Source organism: Ornithorhynchus anatinus, chromosome 5 (assembly GCF_004115215.2).
Source record: "Ornithorhynchus anatinus isolate Pmale09 chromosome 5, mOrnAna1.pri.v4, whole genome shotgun sequence".
Lineage (NCBI taxonomy): Eukaryota > Metazoa > Chordata > Mammalia > Monotremata > Ornithorhynchidae > Ornithorhynchus > Ornithorhynchus anatinus.
The window spans coordinates 92,234,042-92,254,376 of NC_041732.1; the positions used below are offsets into that span (position 1 = coordinate 92,234,042).

Consider the following 20,335-nt stretch of genomic DNA (forward strand, 5'->3'; position numbering starts at 1 on the left):
AAGTGGTAAAACTGGGATTAGAACCAAGGTCTCCTGTACCAGACCCACGCATAGTACAGTGTTTTACACAAAGCAAGCACTCAATACATATGACTGAATGAATCGTAAATCTCCAATGGTTACCCATTCCCCACTGGAGCAAGCAGAAACTCTTTGACTACTGGATTTACAACACTCCTTCAGTTCTTTCTTTCCACATCCCAGCTGGTCTCATCTCTCTGGGCCTTGTTTGCCTCTTCTTCCTCTGACTCACTAGCTCATGCTCTTCTTCCAGCCTGAAATCCCTTCTCCCTTCAAATCCACTACGCCACAGTTCTCGCCACTTTCAAAGCCCAGTCAAACTTGCCTCGCAATTAGGCGCTCACCTTAGAGTGGAACACATTATTATTACTATTATTATTTTTATGGTATTTGTTAAGCACTTATTATGTGCCAGGCACTGTACTAAACACTGGAGTAGGTACAAGTTAATCAGGTTGGACACAGTCCCTGTTCCACATGGGGCTCACAGTCTTAATCACCATTTTACAGATGAGGGAACTGAGGCACAGAAAAGTGAAGTGACTTGCCCAGTGACACCCAGCAGATGAGTGGTAGAGCTGGGATTAGAACCCGGGTCCTTCTGACTCCCAAGCCCATGCTCTATCCAGTAGGCTATGTGGCTTCTGTATTATTCTGCATTACTGGATTTATTATGTGCTTACTATCTGTCAAGCACTGTTCCAAGCGCTTGGGTAGATGCAAGTTAATCAGGTTGGACACAGTCCCCGCCCAAAATGGGGCTCACAGTCTAAGCAGAGGGAGAACAGGTATTGAATCCCCATTTTACACTTGAGGAAACTGAGGCACTTAACAGGTTAAGTGACTCGCCTCAGATCACAAAACAGGCGAGTGGCAGAGCTGATATTAGAACTCAGGTCCCTCTCACTCCCAGGCCCATGCTCTTTCCACTCCGCCATGCTGCTTCTATACAGCTCGTCTATCGTCATATCCATTTTTACATCCTCTTTGCTTCAAATCTATATTTACTTTGTGTCTGCCTCCTTTGCTTGATGGTAAACTCCAGGAGGATAGGAATTGTGTTTAACTATTATTCTTGCCCAGTACAGTGCTCTGAATATAGTAGGTACTCAATAAGTGATTTGATTTTCTGGGTGGAACAGGAGAGGAGATTTTTCCACATATATTCATTCAATCATATTTATTGAGTGCTTACTTTGTGTAAAACACTGTACTAAGCACTTGGGAGAGTACAATGTAACAATAAACAGACACATTTCCTGCCCATGATGACCTTACAGTCTAGACGAAGAGATGATCATGGATTCTATTCTTGGCTCCGCCACTTGTCTGCTCTGTGACCTTGGGCAAGTCACTTCACTTCTCTGGGCTTCAATTACCTCATCTGTAAAATGGGGATTGAGATGGTGAGCCCCACATGGGACAGGGACTGTGTCCAACCTGATCAGCTTGTAACCACCCCAGTGCTTAGTAGAGTGCCTGGCACATAGTAAGTGTTTAACAAATACCACAATTATTATTGTTATATAGAAGAGCTTGAAAGCCAGGTTTATCTATTTCTAATACTCCCTGCTAGGAGTATTATTTCTGTTCACAAATCAATCAACCGATTGCTTTTATTCAGTGCTTACTTCTGGAAGAGTACTGTTCTAAATAGTTGCGAGAGTACAATATAATAAGAGTTCAGTAGATATGTTCCGTACCCACAACAATCTTACAATCTAAGGGAGAGTCAAACATTAATATAAAGAAATTACAGATATGTAAATTAGTGCTGTGGGGCTGAGGGAGGACGAATCAAGGGGGCAAACCCAAGTGCAAAGGCGACCCGAAGGGAGTGGGAGAAGAGGAAACGAGGGCTTAGTCAAGGAAGGCCTCTTGGAGGAGAGGTGCTTTAAATAAGTCTTTGAGGATGGGGAGGGTGATCTTTCGTTGACTACGAAGAGGGAAGGAGTTCCAGACCAGAGGCAGGAAATGGGAAGGAGATTGGCGGTAGGAGAGACGGGATCGAGGTACACAGAGTAGGTTGACAGAGGAACCAAGTGGGTGGGCTGGGTTATAGTAGAAAATCAGGGAGGTAAGGTAGAAGGGAACAAGGTGACTGAGTGCTTTCAAGCCTTAGGGTAAGGAATTTGTTTCTGCAGAGTTGGATGAAAAAACACTGAAGTTTTTGAGGAGTGGAGAAACACTGACTGAACAGTTCTGTAGAAAAAATGATCTGGGCAGCAGACTGAAGTGTGGATTGGAGTGGGGAGAGACAGGAGGCAGGGAGGTCAGCAAGGCGACTGATGCAGTAATCAAGGTGGGTTAGGATAAGCGCTTGGATTAATAATAACAACAACAATAATGGTATTTGTTAAGTGCTTACTATGTGCAAAGCACTGTTCTAAGCACTGGGGGGGGGGGGAATAAGGTGATCAGGTTGTCCCACCTGGGGCTCACAATCTTAATCCCCATTTTACAGATGAGGGAACTGAGGCCCAGAGAAGTCAAGTGACTTGCCCAAAGTCACACAGCTGACAAGCGGCTGAGCCGGCATTAGAACCCATGACTTCTGACTTCCAAGCCTGTGCTCTTTCCACTGTGCCACGCTGCTTCTTGATTAACGTGGTAATGGTGTGGATGGAGAGGAAAGGATGACTTCAAGCGATGTTGTGAGGGTTGAACCAACAGGATTTTGTGACAGACTGAAAATGTGCATTGAGTGAAAGCGATGATTCAAGGCCAACACCAAGGTTACAGGTCAAACAACAGTGTCATTGGCAAATGCTCTTGGTTCAGGTTAAGGGGGAGGCCCCCTGTTTTTTCACTCCAAAAAGCCCTGCTTATTATCATTAAAAGCACCATTATGCTGATTCTAATTTTTTAAAAGCTTTTCCTCTATTTGGCTAGAGTTAATAATAATACTTGAGGTATTTGTTAGGCAGAAGCAGCAGCATGTAGAAGCAGCATGATGTAGTATCACTAACATAATTAGTGGCCTTACCCCATTAGAGAGACAAGATACCTCAGGGGCCCAGGGACTGTGTATTTAACTCCAGGATTCTGGTCCTCCTTCCCATTTAAGGAAATTTAACGAGATGGAACGAAATCTAGTATTTTACTGAACTACTGTTGTATCGATCAAATCAATGTTATTGCATGTTTACTCTTTGCAGACCACTGCATTAAACAGTTGGGAGAATTAAGTGGTGTTAGTATATACGATCCCTGCTCTCAAGGATCTTACTGGCTAATGGGGAAGACAGACACTATAATTAAAGATAGGGGAATGTAACAACATGTTCATAAGCACTGAGGGGAGGGAAGGACTGGGTGAATATTTAAGTGCTTAGGAGGGTGAAGATTCTCGTGTATAGGTGATCAGAGAGAGTAATAATCCTTCAATGGGTAGAAGTGGTGTGGCCTAGTAGAAAGAGCATGGGCTTGCGAGTCAGATGACCTGGGTTCTAATCAATGATATTTATTGAGCATTCGCTATGAGCAGAGCACCGTACTAAGCATATAGTAATAATAATAATAATGGCATTTCTTAAGCAATACCATGAGCAAAGCACTGTTCTAAGTGCACCTGGGAGAGTACGCTGCAACAGAATTAGCAGAAGCGTTCCCTACCCATAATGAGTTTACAGCCTAATCCTACTGAGAGCTCACCTCCTCCAAGAGCCCTTCCCAGACTGAGCTTCCCCTTTTCCCTCTGCTCCCTCTGCTGCCTCTCTGCCCCCCTCTTCACTTCTCCTCAGCTAAGCCCCTTGTCCCCCCTTTCCCTCTGCTCCTCCCCTCTCCCTTCCCTCCTCTCAGCACTTTGCTCATTTGTATATATTTTTATTACCCTATTTATTTTGTTAATGAGGTGTACATCCCCTTGATTCTATTTATTGCTATTGTTTTTGTCCATCTGTCTCCCCCGATTAAACTGTAAGCCCGTCAATGGGCAGGGATGGTCTCTATCTGTTGCCAAATTGTATATTCCAAGCGCTTAGTACAGTACTCTGCACATAGTAAGCGCTATAAATACTATTGAATGAATGCATGAATAATCCCAGCTCTGCCATGTGCCTGCTGTGGGTCCTTGGACAAGTCACTTAACCTCAGTGCTTAGAACACTGCTTGGCACATAGTAAGCGCTTAACAAATACCATCATTAACTTCTCTGCATTTTGGGGACTTCATCTGTAGATGGGGATTCAATACCTGTTCTCCTTCCTTCTTAGATTGTGAGCCTTATTTGTCTGATGTGATTATCTTGTCTTCTCCCCAGTGCCTGACACATAGTAATCACTTAACAAAAACCACAATTATTATTTAATATTATCGGGTAGAAAAAACTCTTTCACAAGCACGATTTCCTACCCTCATCCAGTCCCAAAGCCAATAGAGCTTCTGAAGAAGTAGTCTCACCTGCTCTGCCCTCCTGCAACGAATACCAAAAACCCTAAATTACCAAGTAAAGAGTAGCCTTGTGTGACTGCAAATGGTGATCTTGGCTTCATCTATGTAAAAGCTCTCCTCTGTGGTTGAGGGGGCCTCAGGAAGAGGCATGACCCTCCCTATGCCAGGTGCAGTTTTCTTAGGGGCCTTAGCTCACAACAGCTGCACAATACAGACAACTGCACTTGGGCAACGCTTTTAGCAGCGGTGGAGATTTAGGAAATACTTGTTCAGGCAGGGAGGGTCATTCGATCCCTCAGTTGATGAGAACTAGTCAGAAGAAATCCCCGAATAACTGCCGGCAAAGATTTTCTTGAAAGATAGATTGCAGCAAAATGTTAGCTGTCATTTTCTGAGGCCTTCAAGTCAGCAGCTTTCTTTGACTGACCCACTTGAGCCTTCTAGAGCAGAGCAGGAAGACACTGATGCCTCAGCCATTTGGAATAGTAATAATAATAATGCTGATGGTTTCTGTTAAGCATTTACTATGTGCCAGGCACTGCTGTGGTGGATACGAGCAAATCGAGTTGGACATGGTCCCTGTCCCATGTGGGGCTCACAGTCTCAATCCCCCTTTTACAGATGAGGTAACTGAGGCAGAGAAAAGTGATTTGCCCAAGCTCACATAGCAGACAAACGGTGGAGCTGGGATTGTAATCCCCCAGAGAAGTCTGCACTGCCTTTTTTTCTGGGCACTCAGGCCTTCATTAGTTATGAAGAAGCACCTCTTTCTCCCCACCAAACCACTCATTTGAATGACTAGTGGTTGTAGAAACACTACACAGAATGGTGAGTCCTTTCAGACAGGAACAGGGTCTTCATCGTGGTAATGTCACTAGTAATCGTCGTGTTTATTGAGCACCTATGAATCCAATGCACTGAACTAAGCACAGGACACCTTCCTTGCTCACAAGGACGGAGGGGAAGCAGTGGCTCTTCTAGGGCCATAGGTCATTCCGTGTGCTTGGAAGAGGTCTTGTTGCTCTCCTCTCCCTGCTTTCCTACTCCTCACTGACACTACACAAGTCACCCCTGTCATCCCTAGCCAAACCTCAAATCAGTAGCCCAAGGATATCTTCTGTTACCTTTCAGAAAGTATTCTTTCTGATCTAAAGACAAGTTCCCAGTAAAGTCTGCTGTGTCCCATCTTAGGCTATAATAATAATAATGTTGGTATTTGTTAAGCACTTACTACGTGCAAAGCACTGCTCTAAGCGCTGGGGTAGATACAGGGTAATTAGGTTGTCCCACATGGGGCTCACAGTCTTCATCCCCATTTTACAGATGAGGTAACAGACACAGAGAAGTTGTGACTTGCCCACAGTCACACAGCTAACAAGTGGCAGAGCGGGGATTCGAACCCATGACTTCTGACTCCAAAGCCTGTGCTCTTTCCACTGAGCCACGCTGCTTGTCTATAACAGACATGTCTATAACAGACAGGCATCGAGGGCAGATCTGCTAGCGTTATCACATCGCTTGAATTTAAGGGTAAATGCAATAATATGAGGCTATTCAACTTGTGGGTGATTGTTCGCTACAACATCAAGGAACAAGGGGTCAGCGGTTCATTCCTTTGAATCATACCCCACCCTGGGAACTACAGAAAGAATAGGGTCAGAGAGCAAGGAAGAAGCAGCGTGGCTCAGTGGAAAGAGCCCGGGCCGGGCACTCAGAGGTCATGGGTTCAAATCCCGGCTCCGCTATTTGTCAGCTGTATGACTTTGGGCAAATCACTTCACTTCTCTGTGCCTCAGTTCCCTCAACTGGAAAATGGGGATGGAGACTGTGACCCCCATATGGGACCACTCGATGACCTTGTAATCCTCCCCAGTGCTTAGAACAGTGCTTTGCATATAGTAAGCGCTTAACAAATGCCATCATTATTATTATTACAATTCCATTAGGAGGGAAACAATTCAGATGCCAAAAGCCTTGGGACTTTGGAGGTTTGAAGATCCCAACCCGTGGCTTAGTGGAAAGAGCACAGGCTTGGGAGTCAGAAGACATGGGTTCTAATCCTGGCTCCGCCATTTGTCAGCTGTGTGACCTTGGGCAAGTCACTTACCTTCTCTGTGCCTCAGTTACCTCATCTGGAAAATGGGGATTAACATTGTGAGCCCCATTTGGGACAACCTGATTAGCTTGCATCTGCCCCAGAGCTTAGAACAGTGCTTGACACATAGTAAGCGCTTAACAAATACCATAAGTATTATTATTATCAACGCTTTGTATGAATAGAAGCATCGATACAGATTAAGTGAAGACAACTTACCTCAGCAGAGTCTTTGCTCCTGCACACTTGATGTCGTAGGAGACGGAATACATCTCATAGATAGTGGCTTTCACATTTAAGCACCCAATGAAGTCCTTGGGATTCAACTTGTACAAGTCAAATGTGACTTTAGCTATTCCCGCCTTCTTCTGCCGTTTTATGGTTGAGATGGAGTTTGTGCCCTAAAGTGGAAGGCAAAATTTCAGGAAAGTTTTTTACATATTGGGTTCAAGTTCTCCCTCTTATGTAGACTGTCAGCCCCGTGTGGGACAGGGGCTGAGTCCAACCTGATTAACTCCTATCTATCCCAGTGCGTAGAACACTTAGTAAGTGCTCAACAAATACCATAATTTCAGCATCCGTCTTAAGTCAATTTTACTGTCACTGAAACCTGAAGCTATTTGCACTCCAACTAATGAAAGGCTTGAATCTGTAAAACAATTACATGTGCAGAATAACCACCTCTTTCCAGATTGGACCTGGATTCTAATCACGGCTCCGCCACTTGTCGGCTATGTGACCTAGGGTAAGTCACTTAACTTCTCTGTGCCTCAGTTACCTCATCTATGAAATGGGGATAAAGACTTTGAGCCCCATGTGTGAGGTGGACTGTGTCTAACCTTATTAGTTTGTGTCTATCCCAGTGCTTAGTACAGTGCCTGGCACGTACTGCTTTAGATACCATTTTTTAAAAATCATGTTTAAATAGCTATTCTATTGCCTATTGCTTAGGATCATGGTTATGCTGCCAGGACCATCTGACCGGATGAAACGGACAACTCGAAGCAGAGTGGTGAGGTCTTGCCTAGAAATAACATGGACTACAGAGTAAAATGATCATAATAATAATGCTATTTGGTAAGTGCTTACCATGTGCCAGGCACTATACTAAGCACTGGGGTGGATACAAGCAAATCGGGTTGGACACAGTCCCTGTCCCACATGGGGCTCACAGTCTCAACCCCCATTTTACATGCCCTGAGTCCCAGGCCCAGGCTCCATCCATAATTCCATGCTGATGAGAGACCAGGAGATGAAAGGTGCCACGTATCACTGCATCTGACAGTTAGTTCATTAACATTCTGCACTTTATATTCACTGACTCCACAGCACTTGATAATTAGAGGCATCACTGAGAGGTATAGTTAGCACAGTTTCCATTTTAGATGAGCAGCCAGGCAGAGAATAGCAAATCAATCAGTGGTATTTAATGAGGGCTTACTGTGTGCATACGCTTGGGAAGTGGGGTTACAATTGGGTCGGAGACACAATCCCAGCCCACAAGGAGTTTACAGTCACAAGGGGGAGACAGACAATAAAATAAATCACTGTTAGCAGCTGACCTGGGATTAGAACTCACAACCTCTGAGCATCTGTAAATATTTAAAGCATCTGATCACTTGTCCCCTCCTACTTATGTTCTCTGATTTCCTACTACAACCCAGCGTGCATGCTTCACTCTAACGTCTACCTACTCCCCGTACCTTGATCTTCTCTATCTCACCGCTGATCCCTTGCCCAGGTCCTGCCTCTGGCTTGGAATGCCCACCCTCTTCATATCTGATCACTCTCCCTACCTCCAAAGGCTTTTTGAGGGCACATTTCCTCCAAGAGGCCTTCCCCAACTAGGCCCTCATTTCTGCTTTACCCTTGCATTTGGATTTGTAACCCCACCCCTCCCTCAGCATTTATGTACTTACCTGTAATCCATTTATATCAATGTCTGTCTACCCCTCTAGACTGTAAGCTCATTGTGGGCAGGGAACATGTCTCCCCACTCTGTTATAGTGTACTCTCCCAAGCGTTTGGTACAGTTTTCTGCACACTGTATGTGCTCAATAAATACAACTGATTGACTATAGCCAAGAACTCATTTTTCCCCCAGTGAGGCACTCTGGGCTGACATAAGCAACAGCTTGGACCAGCACTTATGTACCATCACCCACAACCCTTCACTTTGTTTGCACAGATCAAAACTTCTAAGGCGAGAGAGCGAGAGAGAGAGAAAGCAGTGTGGCTCAGTGGAAAGAGCCCGTGCTTGGGAGTCAGAGGTCATGGGTTCGAATCCCAGCTCTGCCACTTGTCAGCTGGGTGACTGTGGGTGAGTCACAACCTCTCAGTGCTTCAGTTACCTCATCTGTAAAATGGAGATTAAGACTGGGACCCTCACGTGGGACAACCTGATTACCCTGTATCTACCCCAGCACTTAGAACAGTGCTCTGCACATAGTAAGCGCTTAACAAATACCAACATTAATTAATTAAAGTTCTGGAAATGAGGTTTGCTTCCAGAATGGAACCAGAATGAGGTAAAATGCCTCAAGAGCATTGATTTGTTCGATCTAGAAACTGAAGGTGAGGGGATCTGTACAACTGGTTTGGTGGTGGCAAAGGGGCGTTTGTGGAGAGAACTGTTTAAGAGGAAAATTCCCCATAACTAACCTCAGTTCCAAACAAGTCTCAGTATCAGCACCAATGCCATGGTTAAGGAGAGTGCATTGTTTCAGGTCCTACCACAGGGCCCATGACTGACAGACAATGACTCTCCCCAGCTTCAAAGCCCAGCTGAAGGCACATCTTCCCCAAGAGGCCTTCCCCGACTCCCATTCTCTTCTGGGTCAACCTGACTTGCTCCCTTTATTCCTTCAATCATATTTATCGAGCGCTTATTCATCGCCCTTCCCAGAATCACATCACTTATGTATGTATTTGCGATTTATATTAATGCGTCTCCCTCTCTAGACTGTAAGCTCATTGTGGGCAGGAAATGTTCATTCAATAGTATTTATTTATTTGAATGTGTTTATTGTTATACTGTACTTTCCCAAGTGCTTAGTACAGTGCTGTGCATACAGTAAGCGCTTGATAAATACAATTGACTGACTGTCAGTCTGCCTAGTTTGGCCTGGCCAAAACTTAAAACAGGTTGGCAACTGGGTGAGGGGGTGAGTACAGCTGCCTCCTGGGGGGATTCTCAGGCCAATTAAGAGGTGATCACATGACCAGAGATGTGTGTCTATATGATGCAAACAAATGATATGGAGCTAGTCCCAAATTACACTTTTTCCACCAACCTTCTCCAATCTCCCTTTTCTCCCTTTCCTGGGGGATAAGCTTAAAAAGAGAAAGGAGCAAGTTCGCTTGGGGCTATCAAACGTGAGCACTTGGGAAGTTTTTTTGGAAACTAGTGCTGGTTTTGCTCAGAGCCATAGTATGTTTTTTGCCTCTCTCTTCCTCAGCATCTTCAGAAAAATGCTTTCCTTAACTCACTGACAGGACTAACTGAATGGAGCAGGCATTTTCTGTAGAAGTTTTTTAGCTGGTGTTTGCTCTTTAAGCTGCTTGGCTCAGCGGAAAGTGCACGGGCTTAGGAGTCAGAGGTCATGGGTTCTAATCCCGGCTCCGCCACCTGTCAGCTGTGTGACTTTGGGCAAGTCACAATTTCTCGGTGCCTCAGTTACCTCATCTGTAAAATGGGGATTAAGACTGTGAGACTCATGTGGTACAACCTGATTACCCTGTATCTACCCCAGTGCTTAGAACAGTGCTCAGCACATAGTAAGTGCTTAACAAATACCAACATTATTAATAATAACAATAATTATGGTCTTTGTTAAGCACTTACTATGTGCCAAGCATTCATTCAATCGTATTTACTGAGCGCTTACTGTGTGCAGAGCACTGTCCTAAGCACTTGGAATGTAAAATTTGGAATGCACTTTTCTACGTGCTGGGGTAGATACAAGGTAATCAGGTTGCCCCACGTGAGGCTCACACTCTTAATCCCCATTTTACAGATGAGGTAACTGAGGCACAGAGAAGTTAAGTGGCTCGCCCAACATCACACAGCAGATAAGTGGCGGAGCCGGGATTAGAACCCACATCCTCTGATCCCAAGCCACGCTGCTTCTCTAAGGGAACTTTATTCACCTAGCCCCCTACCTCACCTCACCTCCCTTTTCTCCTTCTACAGCCCACCCCGTACACTCCGCTCCCCTGCCGCTCACCTCCTCATGGTCCCCCGTTCGCCCCCGTCCTGCCGTCAACCCCTGGTCCACGTCCTACCTCCGTCCTGGAATGCCCTCCCTCCTCACATCTGCCAAACTAACTCTCTTCTCCTCTTCAAAACCCTACAGAGAGCTCACCTCCTCCAGGAGGCCTTCCCAGACTGAGCCCTCCCTTTCCCTCTGCCCTTCCTTCCCTCCTCATTCGCCCACTCTGCTCTTCCCCCTTCCCCTCCCCCAGCACTTGTGGATATTTGTATATATTATTTATTGCTCTATTTATTTTGTTAATGATGTGTATATATCTATGATTCTATTTATCTTGATGATAGTGACGCCAGACTACTTGTTTTGTTGTCTGTCTCCCCCGTTTAGACTGTGAGCCCGTTGTTGGGCAGGGAATGTCTCTATCTGTTCCCTAACTTTACATTCCAAATGCTTAGTACAGAGCTCTGCATGAATTCTGCATGAATGAATGAATGAATGAATGAATTCAATCGCATTTAAAATACGTACTCTAAAATAAACTTGTAGAGTATCTGTGTAAAAACAGGGCTGGCCCTCATGTGGTCAGAGATTTTAGGTCAGAGAAGCAGCGTGGCTCAGTGGAAAGAGCCCAGGCTCGGGAGTCAGAGGTCATGGATTCTAATCCCGGCTCTGCCGTCACTTAACTTCTCTGTGCCTCGGTTATCTCATCTGTAAAATAGGGATGGAGACTGTGAGTCCCACGTGGGACAACCTGATCACCTTGTATCTCCCCCAGCGCTTAGAACAGTGCTTTGCACATAGTAAGCGCTTAAATACCAACGGTGTTATCATTATTATTATTATTAGGCTGCCATTAGGATAATTCTGTGAAAGGGCATTTTGGGGTGTTGTGGCAAAGGGCTGGCTTTCCCCTCCGCTAGGCCCTTTTGTTGCTAGAGAGAGACACCCAGTGGACAGCAAGCGGAGTCTCTTAAATTCAGTCTGTTTTGAAGTACAGACTGCAGTTCATTCATCCATTCAAGCGTATTTATTGAGCGCTTACAGTACGCAGAGCCTGATTCTATTTATTTGCCATTGTTTTCATGAGATGTTCTTCCCCTTGACTCTATTTATTGCCATTGTTCTTGTCTGCCTGTCTCCCCCGATTAGACTGTAAGCCCATCAAAGGGCAGGGACTGAATCTGTTGCCTATTTAATAATGTTGGTATTTGTTAAGCGCTTACTATGTGCCGAGCACTGTTCTAAGCGCTGGGGTAGACATAGGGGAATCAGGTTGTCCCACGTGGGGCTCACAGTCTTAATCCCCATTTTACAGATGAGGGAACTGAGGCACAGAGAAGTTAAGTGACTTGCCCACAGTCACACAGCCGACAAGTGGCAGAGCTGGGATTCGAACTCATGAGCCCTGACTCCAAAGCCCGTGCTCTTTCCACTGAGCCACGCTGCTATTTGTACATTCCAAGTGCTTAGTACAGTAATAATAATAATAATGTTGGTATTTGTTAAGCGCTTACTATGTGCAGAGCACTGTTCTAAGCGCTGGGGTAGACATAGGGGAATTAGGTTGTCCCACATGGGGCTTACAGTCTTAATCCCCATTTTACAGATGAGGTAACTGAGGCCCAGAGAAGTTAAGTGACTTGCCCACAGTCACACAGCTGACAAGTGGCAGAGCTGGGATTCGAACTCATGACCTCTGACTCCAAAGCCCATGCTCTTTCCACTGAGCCACGCTGCTTCTCACTATGTGCTCTGCACATAGTTAGCGCTCAATAAATACTATTGAACGAAGCGCTGGGGAAGCGGTTCTGCAGAGAGCTTCTCTGGGGAAGCTTCGGTCCCTCCACGCCGTCTGCCCTCCCGCTCTCACATCTACCACGTGGGTCCTGGTTCCCGGCATCCAAACTTCCATCTCTACTTGCTCTTGAGGCGATACCAGGTTAGAGAAATATTGACTCGTTTGGATCTGACTTATATAAGGTCAGAGAAGCAGTGTGGCTCAGGGGAAAGAGCCTGGACTTGGGAGTCAGAGGTCATGGGTTCAAATCCCAGCTCTGTCACTTGTCAGCTGTGTGACTGCAGGCAAGTCACTTCACTTCTCTGTGCCTCGGTTACCTCATCTGTAAAATGGGGATTAAGACTGTGAGCCTCACGTGGGACAACGTGATTACCCTGGATCTAGCCCAGCACTTAGAACAGTGCTCTGTACATAGTAAGTGCTTAACAAATACCAACATTATTACTATTATTATTATTGAATGACAAGTAAATGCCATGAATAAATTGGACAGGATCCAACATATAAGGAGAATGACATGTTCAATCCATGTTTCCCCATTCACAAACGTCCAGTGGTTGCCCGTCCACCGCAAATGGAAATTCCTTACTGTTGGCTTTAAACAATCACCTTGCCCCCTCCATTTTATTTCCCTGATTTTCTACTACACCCCAGCCCACACACTTCGCTCCTCTAATGTCAACACACTCACTATACCTCCATCTCCTGTATCTCACATCGACCTCTCACCCACAACCTGCCTCTGACCTGGAACGTCCTCCCTCTTCATATCTGACAACCACTCTTCCCACCTTCAGAACCTGATTAAAAACACACCTCCAAGAGGCCTTCCCTGACCAAACCTTCATTTCCTCTTCTCCCAATCCCCTCTGTGTCACCCTTGAACTTGGATTTGCAACCTTTACTGTCCCCTCCCTCAGCCCCACAGCACTTAGGTACATACCCATAGTTTATTTAATGTCCATCTCTCCCTCTAGATTGTAAGCTCATTGTGGGCAGGGAACGTGTCTACAGCGTGGCTCAGTGGAAAGAGCCCTGGCTCAGGAGTCAGAGGTCATGGGTTCTAATCCCGGCTCCGCCGCCTGTCAGCTTTGTGACTTTGGGCAAGTCACTTAACTTCTCTGTGCTTCAGTGACCTCATCTGAAAAATGGGGATTAAGACTGTGAGCCCCACGTGATAACCTGACCACCTTGTATCCCCCCAGCGCTTAGAACAGTGCTTCGCACATAGTAAGTGCTTAACAGATGCCATTATTATTACCAATTGTGTTATACTGTACTCTTATAAGCACTTAGCACATAGCACCCTAAGTACTCAATAAATACAACTGCATGTGGAAAGTCACTTAACCCCTTTACCTCAGTTCCTTGTAACTTCCCCACACCCCTTATAAAACCTTACAAGCGTAATCACTATTCTTTAAATAAAATAATTTCCCCCCTTAGACTGTGGCCCGCCAAAGGGACAGGGACCATGTCTAATTCCTACCTGCAAATTCTTGTCCACCTATTAGTTCATCAAGTGCCTAATAAATACTATTACAACTACCAGTGTGTGCTTGATAAGCTAAGTGACTTGCCCAAAGTCACAAAGCTGACAAGCGGTGGAGAACCCATGACCTCTGACTACATAAAACAAATACAGGAAGTAAGCATGCTTACAGAGTGCGTAAATATGGGGTTGGTGAGGACAAGGGTGTTAAATGTAAATAGTCATAACAGTGTCAGTTAAGAAGTGAAGTCTGTTAAGAGAAGCAGCGGGGCTCAGTGGAAAGAGCCCGGGCTTGGGAGTCAGAGGCCGTGGGTTCTAATCCCAACTCTGCCACTTGTCAGCTGTGTGACTTTGGGCAAGTCACTTCAGTGTGCTTCAGTCACCTCATCTGTAATATGGGGATGAAGCCTGTGAGCCCCAGGTGGGACAACCTGATTACCTTGTACCCAACCAAGCATTTAGAACAGTGCTAGGCACATAGCAAGCACTTAACAAATGCCATTATTACTATTAAGTGCAAAACACTCCATAACTAGATTTGTTACAAGATAAGCAGGGCAGATAGAGTTCCCACCCCACATCGAACAATCATATCTACTGGGCACTTACTATATGCAGAACACTCTACTAAGCGCTTGGGAGAGTACACTGTAACAGAGCTTGAAGACAAGAAGCAGCGTGGCTCAGTGGAAAGAGCCCGGGCTTGGGAGTCAGAGGTCATGGGTTCTAATCCCGGCTCCGCCGCTTGCCAGCCATGTGACTGTGGGCAAGTCACTTCAGTTACCTCAGTTACCTGATCTGTAAAATGTGGATGAAAACTGTGAGCCCCATGTGGGACAACCTGATCACCTTGTATCCCCCAGTGCTTAGAACAGTGCTTGGCACATAGTAAGCGCTTAACAAATACCAATATTATTATTATTTTCCCTGCCCGAGACGAACTTACAGTCTAGAGGGGGAGACAGATATTGATATAAATTCTGGATATGTACATAAGTGCTTTGGGCCTGAAGGAGGGGTGAATAAAGGATGGAAATCCAAGTGCAAGGGTGACGCAGATGGGAATGGAAGAAAAGGAAATAAGGGCTAAGTCAGGGAAGGCCTCTTGGAGATGTGCTTTCAATAAAACTTTGATGATGGGGAGAGTGATGATCTGTCAAATACAGTGAGGGAGGGCGTTCCAGACCAGAGGCAGGATATGGGTGAGAGGTTGGTAGCGAAAGAGTCCCACATGGGACTCAGTCTAAGAAAGAAGGAGAACTGGCATTATGGTTTTGCTTACTGGGGTCCATTTCTGTCCTTTTTCCAAGATCATGAAATGTGTATTATCTCTCAGGGTCTGAAAGAATTCTTCCGTATCCACCACTGTGCCATCTTCCTCCAGCACCACAGTAATCAGTCCAGTAGTTATTGCTAAGGCATCCAGAGTCTACATCGAGAATAAATAAATTAGACACAAGGAAACAAAAATCATGAGTTAGCAATACAAAGCTCATTTTGGCAGTTACAAGGTTAGGCTTAAAAGGAGTCATTAGCCTAGTATGTCTTTACAGATTAAGTCTGTTAATTTTTCCACAAGATTAAAAATTTTTATTCCAAGGAGAATTACATTTTATATGTCAGTCCAGTATATTATTATTTTCAACTCACTTTAAGACACATAAAGGAGATTTCCTCTCTTTCCCCTGACTTGCTCTAGAGCAAGGGCAAGCATCATGGCTGAGTAGATAGAGCATGAACCTGGGCGTCAAGAGGACCTGGGTTCTAATCCCAGCTCTGTCACTTGTCTGCTGTGTGACCCGGGGTAAGTCATTTAACTTCTCTGCACCTCAGTTAGCTCATAAAGAAAATGGGGCTAGAAACTGTGAGCCCTATGTGGGACAGGGACTGTATCCAACCTGATTAGCTTCTATCTACCCCAGAGTTTAGTGCTTTGACAAGTAGTAAGTGCTTAACAAATACCATCATCATTATTATTATTATTACAGAGTTAATGTATGTTATTGCTTTCTGCTGTTCTCATTTGTTAGCTACAATTTACCAGGTTATGAGTCTGTGGGTGGGGATCGAGCTGGGGGTAGGATCATGGGATGCTGGAGGAGATAAGAGTCTCTAGTGCTGATTCTGGAAGCCTGGAGCTGGGAAGCTCTGAACAGCAACTTGGGACAAATCTGGGATGAGATTTTTCTGTCTTTTACATCCAGATGGATGGCTTAATAATAATAATAATGTTGGTATTTGGTAAGCACTTACTATGTGCTGAGCACTGTTCTAAGCACTGGGTAGATACAGGGTAATCAGATTGTCCCACGTGAGGTTCACAGTCTTAATCCCCATTTTCCAGATGAAGTAACTGAGGCATCGAGAGGTGAAGTGACTTGCCCAAAGTCACACAGGTGACAGGTGGTGGAGCCGGGATTAGAACCCATGACCTCTGACTCCTAAACCCGTGCCCTTTCCACTGAGCCCAGTTTTTTGCTTTGCCCAGCAGTGGGAGGTGAGGGGAGTGGGAGGGAATGGTCCATACCTTGCTAATGAGCTCCTTCAGGCTGCCTGCAGTCACCCCTCGACGGCTGCTCCTGTCATGGTTGGAGACACGGAAAGGATGCGGCGGATTCATGAGGGGAGTGAACAGCACTTTCTTGGTCTGGGATCCCATGAAGGTCAGAGGCCTGAAAACAGAAAGTAGCAAGTGAAGATTACCCAAAGCAAATGTCAGGCAAGAATCAATCAATCAATTGTATTTGTTGAGTGCTGTGTAGACAGCACTGTACTAAATGCTTGGGAGAGTACAATAAAGCAGAAGTGGTAAACACATTCCCTGCCCACACTGAGTAATAATGGTGGTATTTGTTAAGTGCTTACTATGTGCAAGGCACTGTTCTAAGCGCTGGGGGGATACAAGGTGAACAGGTTGTCCCACGTGGGGCTCAGTTTTTAATCCCCATTTTACAGATGAGGTAACTGAGGCACAGAGAAGTTACTTGCCCAAAGTCACACAGCTGGCGGAAGCAGCATGGCCTAGAGGGCAGAGCATGGGCCTAGTAGTCAGAAGGACCTGGGTTCTAATTCTGGCTCTGCCACTAATCAGCAAATCACTTCTCTGTGCCTCAGTTACCTCATCTGTAAAATGGAGATTAAGACTATGGGCCCCATGTGGGATGGGGACTGTCTTCAACCTGATTTGCTTGTATCTACCCCAGTGCTTAGAACAGTGCTTGATCCATAGTAAGCACTTAAATACCATTATTATTGAGTTTACACTCTAGAGGGGAGATTGACATTGATATAAACTATAGATAGATGTGTACGTAAGTGCAGTGGGGCTGAGGGAGGGGTGACTAAAGGGTGGAAATCCAAGTGCAAGGGTGATGCAGAAGGAAGTGGGAGAAGAGGAAACGAGGGCTTAGTTGGGGAAGGCCTCTTGGAGACGTGTTTTTAATAAGGCTTCGAAGGTGGGAAGAGTGATCGTCTGATGGCTGGGGAAGGGGAGGGCATTCCGGAGGGAAGGAGGATTGACGGTGAGAGAGTTCATTCATTCATTCATTCAATAGTATTTATTGAGCGCTTACTATGTGCAGAGCACTGTACTAAGCGCTTGGGATGAACAAGTCGGCAACAAATAGAGACAGTCCCTGCCGTTTGACGGGCTTACAGTCTAATCGGGGGAGACGGACAGACAAGAACAATGGCACTAAACAGCGTCAAGGGGAAGAACATCTCATAAAAACAATGGCAACTAAATAGAATCAAGGCGATGTACAATTCATTAACAAAATAAATAGGGTAATGAAAATATATACAGTTGAGCGGACGGGTACAGTGCTGTGGGGATGGGAAGGGAGAGGTGGAGGAGCAGAGGGAAAAGGGGAAAATGAGGCTTTAGCTGCGGAGAGGTAAAGGGGGGATGGCAGAGGGAGTAGAGGGGGAAGAGGAGCTCAGTCTGGGAAGGCCTCTTGGAGGAGGTGATTTTTAAGTAAGGTTTTGAAGAGGGAAAGAGAATCAGTTTGGCGGAGGTGAGGAGGGAGGGCGTTCCAGGACCGCGGGAGGACGTGACCCAGGGGTCGACGGCGGGATAGGCGAGACCGAGGGACGGCGAGGAGGTGGGCGGCAGAGGAGCGGAGCGTGCGGGGTGGGCGGTAGAAAGAGAGAAGGGAGGAGAGGTAGGAAGGGGCAAGGTGATGGAGAGCCTTGAAGCCTAGAGTGAGGAGTTTTTGTTTGGAGCGGAGGTCGATAGGCAACCGAGTTGAGATCGAGGTACACTGAATAGGTTGAGTGAAGTAGCGGGGCAGGGTTGTAGTAGGAAATCAAGGAGGTAAGATAATGGAGGGCAAGGTGACTGAGTGCTTTAAATTCATTGAGTCATATTTATTAAGTGCTTACCATGTACTAAGTGCTTGGGAAAGTACAATGGAGCAATAAAGAGTGACAATCCCTGCCCACAAGGAGCTCACAGTCACATCTATGATAAGGAGTTTGATGCAGAGGTGGATGGGCAGCCACTGGAGGCTCCTGAGGAGAGGGGAAAACGTGGACTGAATGGTTTTGTAGAAAAATGATCGGGGCAGAATCACAACTTACGTGAAGGACCTTGTACATCAATAGGAGAATCTGGGCCCCACTATCACAGCAACAAAATCGATTGCAATCAAAACGGTTTGCATGGATTACTTTCGTACTTTCTGAATAGGTAGGTGGTCTTATAAAATACAAGTGGACAGACATTCATGTGAATATATATAGGGCTAGAATTTATGTAACGGGCTATTTTTTTTTCAAAAAAAGAAAAATAGGGAAAAAGACAAGCTAACCAATGCAGAGTTTATCCTGATGATTCCAGGAAAGAGATATAACTTGGATAAAAGACAACAGAAACCCACACCAGACCCACAGCACTTATATAAATGACCTTAAATTTTACTATTTTCCTATCTGTAATTTATTTTATCATCTGTCTCCCCACCATAGACTGTAAATTCCTTATGGGCAAGGATCACGTCTACCAACTCTACAATCTTGTAATTTCTCAACAACCCAGTACAGTATTCTGCACACAGTGAGGGCTTAATAGAGGCCATTAGTAGACTGAAGCCTGCAAGAATTACCATTTTAGGACAGTGGTAGGACTCCTCTAGATCAAACTTAGCAATATCATTTAAAGCTCCATTCCTTGTGTTTTGCAGGGGAAGTTGGGCTCACTTTTAATTACAGTTCTGATCCTTAACATCTACCAGTGAAACAGAAGCAGTGTGGTCTAGAGGATAGAGCACCGGCCTGGAAGTCGGAAGGACTTGGGCTCTAATCTAAGCTCTGCCATTTGCCTGCTGTGTGAGCTTGAGCAAGTCACTCAACTTCTCCGTGCCTCAATCTGTAAAATGGGGATTAAAACCGGGAGTCTCTTGTGGGACATGGACTGTGTCCAATCTGATTAACTTGTATCTACCCCAGCGCCGACTACAGTACCTGGTACACAGTAAGCATTTAACAAATTCCATGTTTAAAAAAACAAAACAAAAGCCTTTGGTCCTCCAGAAGGATGAGATTCACACTCATGCAACAGTTCCCAACAGGGTAATCATTCTACTCTGATGAAGGTGGAGCCTTGACATTTCACATTTTGACATTTCACAACTAAGAACCTGCATGAAGGAATTGAATATTAGTGCTAGGGATTTGTGCAGGACAACTCACACACTCTCTTCACTGCTATTTGCTAAGGCAGGGAGTGTGACAAACCAGGGATGCAGCATATCTTGACGACTAAGCAGTGTGTGTAAGAGCTGGCTACTTATCCCACTTACTAGTATTAAAGCTCAGAGTTGACAGTTGAAGGAGGCAGCATAAGGAATGAGAGATTAATTAGAATTATCTGAGAAACATATGCTTCCTCTTACAAAGAAGGTAAACCTGGAGTCTTAAAGGTTAGGAAACACTGCTCTACAGATTTTAGAATGGCCTGCCTATGGAAAGGGATGATTCTCATCATTTAATAAGGTTTTATGATTGTTGGGTTTGGGGTGGAAGGGGGAAGAGGAAAAGACAGGATATAGGACAAGAAACAGTCTTGTACACCCAGTTCTCTCCTATCACAGGGGTTACATTTTTGAAGAACCCTGTGGCTAAAACCTTGGGCTAACAGGGAAAGAGAAGAAAGCCACATTATAGAAACCATTAATCGAATGGATATTAATGGGTTAGAGGGTAGATGGCTGAAGATTAATCAATCGACGCTACTGATTGAGCACGTGGAAGAGTGTTTGGAAGAGTAACACACAACTATCGGTAGGCACATTCCCTGCCCGCAAGGAGCTCACAGTTTAGAAGGG

At 45.3% G+C, this 20,335-nt stretch overlaps 1 protein-coding gene across 1 annotated transcript in view; it reads right to left on the reverse strand.

Annotated features, from left to right (window-relative positions):
- Positions 1-20,335, reverse strand: part of CIDEA (cell death inducing DFFA like effector a) — a 28,925-nt gene that overhangs the window by 1,700 nt on the left and 6,890 nt on the right. The window contains exons 2-4 of the mRNA XM_029064346.2: positions 16,537-16,681; positions 15,292-15,438; positions 6,728-6,909 (exon numbers count right to left, since the gene is read on the reverse strand). Coding sequence (XP_028920179.1) covers positions 6,728-6,909; positions 15,292-15,438; positions 16,537-16,681 — 474 coding nt within the window. The remainder of the gene's footprint in view (positions 1-6,727; positions 6,910-15,291; positions 15,439-16,536; positions 16,682-20,335) is intronic.